Source organism: Palaemon carinicauda, chromosome 15 (assembly GCF_036898095.1).
Source record: "Palaemon carinicauda isolate YSFRI2023 chromosome 15, ASM3689809v2, whole genome shotgun sequence".
Taxonomy (NCBI): Eukaryota; Metazoa; Arthropoda; class Malacostraca; order Decapoda; family Palaemonidae; genus Palaemon; species Palaemon carinicauda.
This window is the reverse complement of record NC_090739.1, coordinates 46,158,256-46,168,280: the sequence shown is the minus strand read 5'-3', so window position 1 is coordinate 46,168,280 and position 10,025 is coordinate 46,158,256. Positions and strand designations below refer to the sequence as shown.

The 10,025-nt window shown below is 51.3% G+C and overlaps 1 protein-coding gene across 1 annotated transcript in view; it reads left to right on the top strand.

Moving 5' to 3' along the window:
* Nucleotides 1-408: 408 nt before the first annotated feature.
* LOC137653938 (uncharacterized) overlaps nt 409-10,025 on the top strand; it is a 138,237-nt gene continuing 128,620 nt past the window's right edge. Inside the window, exon 1 of the mRNA XM_068387569.1 lies at nt 409-548. Coding sequence (XP_068243670.1) covers nt 409-548 — 140 coding nt within the window. The remainder of the gene's footprint in view (nt 549-10,025) is intronic.

Below are 10,025 nucleotides of genomic sequence, written 5' to 3'. Positions count from 1 at the left end.
CAGCTGCGCTAAAAGTAAACCCTTTGTAAATAGCTAAGGTTTGTATGGTTAGGAAAAATACAAATTATCTTCGAATTTGTCATGTTTTTTATTATAAATACGATACTAAAATGTGAATATTACATGCATTATTATTGGATACAGTTAAGTAAAACGCCAGTGAGAAATAATGACGAAACAAAATGACAAAGAGACGAGATAGGGGGAGGCGGTAGCGTGCCTGCATGTGTTCAGATTGTCTGGACCTTGCGGTAGCACATTCCCTAAGCTAAATCTACGCTAAATCAAATAGATTAGCGAAATCAACGAATTTGGGAAATGCGAGAAGGAATGAAAATAGGAATGGGAATACGTGAAATGAGGGATAAGAAGGCGTTTTTAGAATGATTAATTAGATACAAATGACGAATGAATGCTAGAAAAGTGAAGAAGAATAAAATCGCGAAAAATAAAGACAACCAAAAGAGTTGGCACGATAGGCCCAGACCTGAAAGTGATGAAATTCAGGAAAATGAGGCCAAAAAGGCCAGACATGAAGGTGATGATGAGTAAGTGTTTACGTAATTAGAAAAAATAAATAAAAATGATTTTGCAATGTTATTTTATTTGTGTTTATGACGTAGTTATTAGTCTACATACGTAAATATAAAGAAAACAAATCGTTCCCTGCCACCCCTCCCTACCTCCTCCTGCTGGCCTCACGTCATCTTTCGTTGTGGTAGATGAAATTCCTTTCTTTTCTTTATTAATTTTATTGACATTTATTATCATTTATCACATTACTATGTTATTTTATCATTATATATGTTATTACTCGTTTATTTGTGTATAAATTGTGTTTGTTCCGTAACCGAAATACAAACCACGCTATTTACATTGGGTTTACCTTTTAGCGTAGCTGAAATGACGAGCCAATAGTTTTTAACGAGGGTTAACTATCCCCGCGCTAGTTAGCGAGGGTAGAGGAAGGGATAGCTTGCTACCCCTCCCCCCCCACACACCGGTGATTTGCTTCACTTCACTTTTGGCTCCGGCGATGAACAGACGTGTCTGTCCATCGTCCTCGTTGACAGCCTTTAATCTTCTCTGCTTTTTCTTTCAGTTTGTGTGTGTGTGTTAGAAGTTGACCACTTTTATTGTTACTATGCGTACGTGCCCTGGAATTGCCGGCCGCCCTCGTGGTGCTTTTATGTCGGCCGTGGACACTGATCCTCACACCCTTTGCCCGCAGTGTCGAGGCCGACGGTGTGATCAGGAAAATAAGTGTAGTGAGTGCAGGGAGTGGTCTGCCTCCCAGTGGGAGAGGTTTGGCCATCGACGTAAGAAGAAGTCCAAGAGAGACCGTTCTCCTTCCGGGGTTGCCTTGAAGGAGGAAGGTTCTCGGGACACTTCTTTTGCCGCCCAAACCTCCTCCGAAGCTCCCCCTCGTTCGGCTCCTAAGGAGAGTCGGCCGAGTGGGAGCGCAGGCCCTAGTTCTGTTTCCTGACCTTGGGTGGGGGGAGAGGGCGTCGCCTCCCATAGCAGGGTGGTTCCTCCTCCTCCTCCGGGGGAGGTTATTGATGAATCTCTGTCGAATGATGATCTTTTTCAGATTTGGGCTTCCCTGGGGCTTAAGGGCTTGCCCTCCAGGGTTGCCCTGATTGACCTTGTCCAGTTGGGGGCCGCCGTTAAGCAGTCGCCGGCGATAGCAGAGGTAGATCCTCTGTCTATCGTCGACGTCGTGGTGGCAGAGGCAGTCCTCTGCAGTTGCAGTTGGGGATGTTGGTGCTGACGGCTCTCCTCCCCCTTCCGTACATCCTTCGAAGGGGGAAGGGAGTCCTACGGGCTCTTCTGCTGTCCAGCTTCCCTCTAAGGGGAGTGCTTTGACTGAGACTCCCCTCCGGAGGTTTGATGGTCCTGACGATCTTCCTCGTGGCTGCCTTCTCTGTAAGGCTCACCGTCCGCTGCGTCGCAAGGGCCTCCCGTCTCCTTATAAGAGTGTTAAGAGGCACCTTTTTGGATCATCTACCTCCGTAGGGGACTCTCCTCGCCGTAAACAGCCTGCAGCTCCAGCTTCATTAGACCTCTCTGGGGATCGGTCTCCTACGCCTGCTAGACCTTCACCTTCTGGGGCAGATGTTCAGCAACCTGACCTCGTCACCCGACGGGCAACGGTCCCTTCGGGGCAGAGGGATTCTTCCCTTTCACGTGCAGTGTTAGCACACAGGCGCTTTCCTGCTCGTCAGCGCTCACTTGTTCGTCAGCAATCTCCTGCTCGCCGGCGCTCTCCTGATGTTCTCCCTTCTTCTCGCCAGCACTCTCCTAAGGACATCCTTCAACCTGTTGTTCCTGAAGAGCGCCCAGCGCGCCAGCGTTCCCCTGCTCGCCTTTATGCAGTGTTAGCGCACAGGCGCTCTCCTGCTCGTCAGCGCTCTTCTGATCGTCAGCGCTCTACTGAGGATCATCGCCCTTCTGCTCGCCAGCGCTCCCCTATGGTCTCCGAATATCCTGCAGTTCCTGTTGTGCGCCCCGCGCGTCATCAGTCTCCTGAGCGCCGTCGCGATCCTCAGCTTGTTCCTGCACAACATCGCCCGTGTTCTCCAGCACGTGTTTCTAAAACACATGTTCGCCTACGCGCTTCCTGTTCCTGTTCGTGAACGCGCCGCGCCGGCTGTTCCTTCACAGGATTCCACGCGTCGCCCTCTTGCTCGCCAGCGATCACAGACGATTCAACAATCGCCTGCTCGTCAGCGTTCTCCTACGCGTCAGCGATCACCTGACATTCAGCGATCTCCGGACCGCCCGCGTGATCTATCGCCTGCATGCATGCGTTCTCCAACGCGCCGTCGCCCAGAGGTTCTGGAAGGACATGGTTCGCCCTCGCGCGATCGTTCGCCTGCGCGATCTACTCGCTATCGCTCGCCAACGCGCCATCGCTCGCCTGCGCACCAGCGTTCGCCAGTGCACCACCGATCGCCTGCTGGCAATCGCTCTCCCTCGCGCTACAGGTCTCCTGACCAACGTCGCCAGCGATCTTCGGAATGTTCTCACTCGCCCACGCGGCAACGCGTTCCCTCGCCATCGCGCCAACGCATTCGTTCACCGGCTCGCCCACGCGCTCGTTCGCCTGTACGCCCTCGCGCCCACTCGCGACCATCGTTCGCGCCGAATTTCACAGCCAGTGACAGCAGCAGGAACCCGTGTTCCCAGACAGAGCTCTGGATCGCCTCCATCAAAACGCAGGACTGTTGTGCAGGACAGGGAAGACACTTCAGAGAGGTCAGTGCGTCTTTCTTCCCCCTTTCCTTTTCAGGCAGGTCCAGTGGTGTCCACTCCGAAGGATCGCCCGATCCCTTTTCCTCCAGCGAGGATTTCGGACTCCCGTGGAACAACAGACTTGGTTTGGTTCTCTGATGCGGGCGTTAGTGAGGGTAATGAAGCCAGCACTCGCCGATCAGGGCAACAAACCAACGGCTGCCTCACTTACGCTGAAGAGAAAGAGAGGAGTGGACTTCGTGGTGACTTCCCCTAGGGAGAAGTTGGTTCCTAAGAGGTCTGTCGGAAAGGCCCCTACCCCTACGCAAGCGTTTTCTCCTTCTCCCGTGGACGAGGCTTTTCTGTCCTCGGGTGAGTCCAGTGAAGCGATAGTCTTCCCCTCAGCACCAAGGGGGGAGCCTTCTCTTCATGGAGGAGAATCGTCTCGTGCGGAAGGGGCTCTTCGAACCTCTTTGTTGGGATCCTGTATCCCTCCCAGGAGGGAACCCAAGGACTCCAAGACCATCCCGAAATCGTCTTCAAGGATTCGCCAGGAACCCGCGGCTCTCCGGGGGAACGTCCACGCTTCGCCCCAGGAAGAGATTCCGGGGACAGGAAACTTAGCTTCCAGCCCGCAAGGAGGAGATCAGCAGGAATCTGAACATGCCTTCTGGCAGGTCCTGAGCCTGATGAGGCAACTCAATGGGTTCATGGACCCCGTGATCGCCCCCCGAGAAGGCAAGAACACAGTCTTGGACGAAGTGTTCGACGTTCAGAAAGCCCCTAAGTCCAGTGCAGCTCTGCCCTGGTCTCGGGGTCTGAAGAGTGCCAGAGCCAGGGCCAACGCCCAGCTCGCGATTCTTGCCTCCTCCAGTCGTTCCTCTGCCGGGAACAAACTCATCCCTCCTTGTCTCCAGCAGAGGAGGTATTTTGAGATCTTGGGTGAGTCCAGTCTCGCTCTTCCTCTCCATCACTCCGTGGAGGAGCTGGCTAAGGGAGTTCCCCTCGAGAAGCTCTCTGCCCGGCAGGTGTCGTTCTCGGCGTCGGAGATCCTGAGCCATGAGAAGGTCGCGAAGTGCGCCATGCAGGCCACTTCGTGGTTGGATATATGGCTAGGAACTCTGGGCATCCTAGTGCGCTCCGAGGACTTGTCTAAGGAGACCAATAGGAAGGCCCTGGATACCTTCTTACTCTCGGACACCCGCTCCATCGAGTTCCTGGCGCACCAGGTCACCACCCTGTGGGCCAACTCGGTGTTGATGCGGCGTGATGCGGTGACCGAGAGATTCCACCCGAAGGTCCCCGCTGTGGATGTCTGTAGCCTCAGACATGCTTCCCTTCTTGGGGAGAATCTGTTTGAGCCACAGGATATGGAGCGAACGGCTGAGAGGTGGAGGAAATCTAGCACGGACTCCCTCCTCCATAGGGCCCTTACAGCTCGGCTCTATAAGCCTCCAGCTCCGCAGCAACAGCAGCAGCAGCCTCGTAAGGCTCCGAAGCAGGCACCGGCAGTTAAGAAAGTGGTGTCTAAGCCCCAGCCCTTTCCAGCCAAGGTCAAGAGGGGCGGCAAGTCCTGCAGGGGAGGCAAGACTCCTAGGGGTAGCGGCCACAGCCGCAAACCCTAGGGGTGGCAGTCCCCCTGTGTGTCCACCTGTGGTGGAATGCCTTCAGCGTTGCGTCCGCAGGTGGCAGCAACACAGGGCCGATGCTTGGACGGTTTCAGTGATCGGCCAAGGCTATCGCATCCCGTTCACAACATCTCAACCTCCCCTGACAGCGAATCCAGTGTCGTTGAGCTCCTATGCCACAGGATCGGCAAAGGGGCTGGCCCTTCGGGCCAAAGTCGAGACCATGCTAAGAAGGGTGCTCTCCAGGAGGTCGTCGACGGCCCCCAGGCTTCTTCAGTCGACTCTTTCTTGTAAAGAAGGCGTCTGGAGGCTGGAGACCTGTCATCGACCTCTCAGCTCTGAACGAGTTTGTCAAGCAAACCCGGTTCAGCATGGAGACAGCGGACACGGTCAGACTTGCGGTGAGACCACAAGACTTCATGTGCACACTGGATCTAAAGGACGCGTACTTCCAGATCCCAATCCATCCGTCTTCCAGGAAGTACTTAAGATTCTGCCTAGAAGACAAGATCTACCAGTTCAAGGTGCTGTGTTTCGGTCTCTCCACAGCTCCTCAGGTGTTCACCAGAGTGTTCACCCTGATTTCATCTTGGGCGCACAGGAACGGCATTCGTCTCCTTCGTTATCTGGACGACTGGCTGATCCTAGCAGACTCTGAGCCGACCCTTCTTCGGCACCGGGACAGGCTTCTAGGTCTTTGCCAGGATCTGGGGATCGTGGTAAACCTCGAGAAGTCCTCTCTGCAGCCGTCCCAACAACTGGTTTATCCAGGCATACTAATAGACACCAATCTCCAAAAAGCCTTTCCATCAGACGACAGGATAGCAAGGGTGAGGAGGGTGGCGGAACCCTTCCTCAGGCGAGAAGAGCTCCCCGCCCAGTCGTGGTTGCGTCTCTTAAGTCACCTATCCTCCCTGGCTCGTCTGGTTCCAAACAACCGTCTCAGGATGAGATCCCTGCAGTGGCAGCTCAAGTCCCGGTGGAATCAAGGATCCGATTCCCCGGACATTCTGATCCCGATAGGATCTTTGGAATGGACGGACTTGCGGTGGTGGCTGGTCGACGAGAACCTGCGAAAGGGAGCGAGTCTTCTCGTCCTCCCCCGCACGTTCTGAACCAGAGGACCTCAGGCCTTTGGTCAGAATCAGAAAAGTGCCTGCACATCAACCTGCTAGAGTTGAAGGCCGTCTTTCTGGCTCTTCAACAGTTCCAACGGACCCTAGCGGGTCACTCCGTGGTGGTGATGAGCGACAACACCACGGTAGTGGCTTATATCAACAAGCAGGGAAGCACTTTTTCGCAACAGCTATCCCATCTGGCAGTAGAGATTCTGAGGTGGACCGAAGTCCACTCGATAACACTATCAGCTCGCTTCATTCCTGGCAAGAGGAATGTGCTTGCCGACAGTCTGAGCAGGGCCTCGCAGATAGTGAGTACCGAGTGGTCTTTGGATCCTCAGATAGCCAACAAAGTCCTGACTTTGTGGGGTTCCCCGACCGTGGACCTGTTCGCGACAGCATTGAATTTCAAGCTGCCCCTGTACTGCTCCCCAGTCCCGGACCCCAAGGCACTCTGGCAAGATGCTTTCCAGCAACGGTGGGACAACATGGACGTGTACGCCTTCCCACCGTTCTGTCTGATGAGAAGGGTGCTCAACAGGACCAGACTATCGGTCAACTGTTCGATGACTCTGGTAGCTCCGCTATGGCATCACGCAGAATGGTTCCCGGACCTTCTGCAGCTCCTGACGGAGCTCCCGAGGGAACTTCCTCCACGACACGAGCTTCTCAGACAACCCCACTCCAACGTCCCTCACAAGGCCGTGGCCTCGCTTCGGCTTCACGCCTGGAGGCTATCCAGCGTCTCCTCACGGAGAGAGGCTTTTCGCAACAGGTTGCGGAGAGAATGTCTCGGCACCTGCGAAGGTCCTCTGAGGGAGTCTACCAGGCGAAGTGGAGAGTCTTCTGTGGTTGGTGTCGTGGGAGGGGTATCTCTCCACTCGATGCCACTATTCCAGCAATAGCGGAGTTCCTCGTATATCTGCGGGAGGAAATGCGCCTTTCTGTCTCAGCAGTGAAAGGCTATCGCTCAGCCTTAAGCTTGGCCTTCAGGCTGAAAGGCGTGGACATTTCTTCCTCGCTAGAACTCTCTCTACTCATACGTAGCTATGAGCTTACCTGCTCCCAGTCGGAAGTGAGACCTCCTCCTTGGAACGTGGTTCGGGTCCTCAGGGCTCATAAGAGACCTCCCTTCGAACCATTACGCCAGGCCTCTGATCACCACCTGTCTTGGAAGACGGCTTTCCTGCTCGCTTTGGCTTCGGCCAAGCGGGTTAGTGAACTTCATGGTCTCTCGTACGACATCGCCCATTCAAGGGGATGGGGGAAGGTAACGTTCAGGTTCGTCCCTGAGTTTGTTGCCAAGACTCAGAATCCTGGAGTGCCGGATCCTCGGTTCGACTCTTTCAGGATCGCGAGTCTCCGCTCTGTAACAAGCGACCCAGACCAGCTGCTACTATGTCCAGTAAGGTGTCTGAGGTACTACTTGAAGAGAACGGCTGCAGTCCGTCCTCAAGTGCGATCATTGTTTGTGAGCACAGGCAGGACGAAGAGGAGGGTCACCAGGAACACCATCTCAGCTTGGATTCGAAGGGTTATCCACCATGCCTTGAATCCAGACCCTCCTCCGTCACGTCGCCCTAGGGCACACGATGTCAGGGGTGTTGCTACGTCCCTGGTCTTCAAGAGAAACTTCTCTGTGACGCAGGTGCTTCAAGCTGGGGTCTGGAAGCATTAGACGACCTTCACAGCCCACTACCTGCACGACGCGACCCACAGGAGCCTCGATACCTTTTCTATCGGCCCTGTGGTGGCTGCACAACAGCTGGTCTAACCTCAGGCTGCTTTATGGACAAGTAGCAGTAGGTTGAGGGCGTTGTTACCCGGTTTTAGTCTGCGTGAATGAAAGAGTGTGTCTGACCCTTACTTCTTTGGGAAGCAGCATCCTGGTCCTCGCATAGCTGACCTCGACCTCTGCAGGTAACCCATGCTTCTTTGTGCTCCTAGTATTAAGCTTAATACTGTTGCGTCCCCCATACCCTGACGAGGTGGTATTGGGAACGTCCTATCCTAGATTCCTATCTAACGGTCTCAAGGTCAACTTCATAGGACGAGTCACACCTTCCTCCACACACAACTTATGTAGGCCACTCGTTCCTGGCGATGCAAGGAACTTGTGAGGTGCAGGGGCTCCTTCTCTCAAGTGCTACTCACTGAAGGATGGAGTCCCCGGGCAAAGCCGAAGTCAGTAAGGCTGCAGACTTTCCTCCCTTCAATGTAAATAGCGTGGTTTGTATTTCGGTTACGGAACAAATGACAAATTCGGAGATAATTTGTATTTTTCCTAACCATACAAACCTTAGCTACTTACACATATTTGCCCGCCAACCCTGGCCCCCAAGTCAAGTCCTACCTCTAAGTGAAGTGAAGCAAATCACCGGTGTGTGGGGGGGGAGGGGTAGCAAGCTATCCCTTCCCCTACCCCCCCTAACTAGCGCGGGGGTAATTAACCCTCGTTAAAAACTATTGGCTCGTCATTTCAGCTTCGCTAAAAGGTAAACCCAATGTAAATAGCTAAGGTTTGTATGGTTAGGAAAAATACAAATTATTTCCGAATTTGTCATATCATATGTAATTTAGCTGTGTTTTGGTGTGGTTTCATAGTGCTAGAACGAATTAATACATATTACATTATTTTAAATAGGAAAAAATGCTTTGAGATACAACTGTTTTGATATACAATGATGGTAACGGAACGAATTAAATTCGTATGTCAAGGTTCCACTGTATATACATATATCGCGGATTTTCCGGAAATTTTGAAAATAGCCGCGATATATGAAGACCCCAAATATTTCTTTAATTCCATTAATAATTAGTAATATCTGCTCTTACTGATGGTTCATTGCATTACATATAACATATAATTCAGTACAGAAAGAAATAAAACACAAAAAGAGAATGTGATCATACGATAATTCAGTAAACGTAGTAAAATTAAATCGAACATGAAACGCAAATCAGATGCAGTCTGACTTTGTCATATTTGAATGGTGTAAGGCTGCTGATGGCTACTACTACAAATGTAATGGATGTGCATCTTTTCCATGAATCTTTTGTATGTATACGTACGTAGTACTTCATCCAATACAGTAATATTCTTTGCTGCAAAAATCACATATCCTACAACAAAACAAGCGTAAAATAGCGTACATAAAGCATACTGTACATAGTACTTTGTTTGTTCCGTAACTGAAATACAAACCACGCTATTTACATGGGGGTAATTACTTCGGCGTAGCTGAATGACGAGCCATAAGAATTTTAACGAGGGTTTACTACCCCTCCGCTAGTTAGCGGGGGTAGGGAGGAGTAGCTAGCTACCCCTCCCCCTCACACACACCGGAGAATACTCCACTTTACTTTAGGGTCTGATAGCGATCGGAGGTCTCCGCTCCTATCCTCACTTGACGGCCTTTATTGTTTTGTCTTTTAACCTGTTAAGCGTCCCCCCTGGACCAGGTTGCCGCTAACGTACCATCACGCTTTTTTTGCCCTGAGCGGTCATTTCACTAATGATACTTTTTCAAAGTTAATATCATTTCTATATGCTTATAATTCGTATTTATAGTTAAAAGTAGGGATATTAATTAAATAGTAGAGTAAAAAAAACAATTAATACTACTATTATTTCATTTCAAATGGCTACATAATACTGAATATTCTAACGGTTTTTTTTTTATTTTCAATCGTAAATCTTACGCCGGGATAAGCAACAAAAGTAAAGGGATAAGTCTCCCCCCCCCCTCTCTCTCTCTCTCTCTCTCTCTCTCTCTCTCTCTCTCTCTCTCTCTCTCTCTCTCTCTCTCTCTCTCTCTCTCTCTCTCTCTCTCTCTCTCATTGTTTCCTGTATAATTTTCAAATATGTTCGTCATACATTTGTACATTATTTATCCACTTTATTCTCTCTCTCTCTCTCTCTCTCTCTCTCTCTCTCTCTCTCTCTCTCTCTCTCTCTCTCTCTCTCACTCTCTCGTTGTCCAGTCATTCGGTAATGAGAAGTCATTTTCGCTTACGGCATCGAAAGAAAACTTTGTTTCTTCAA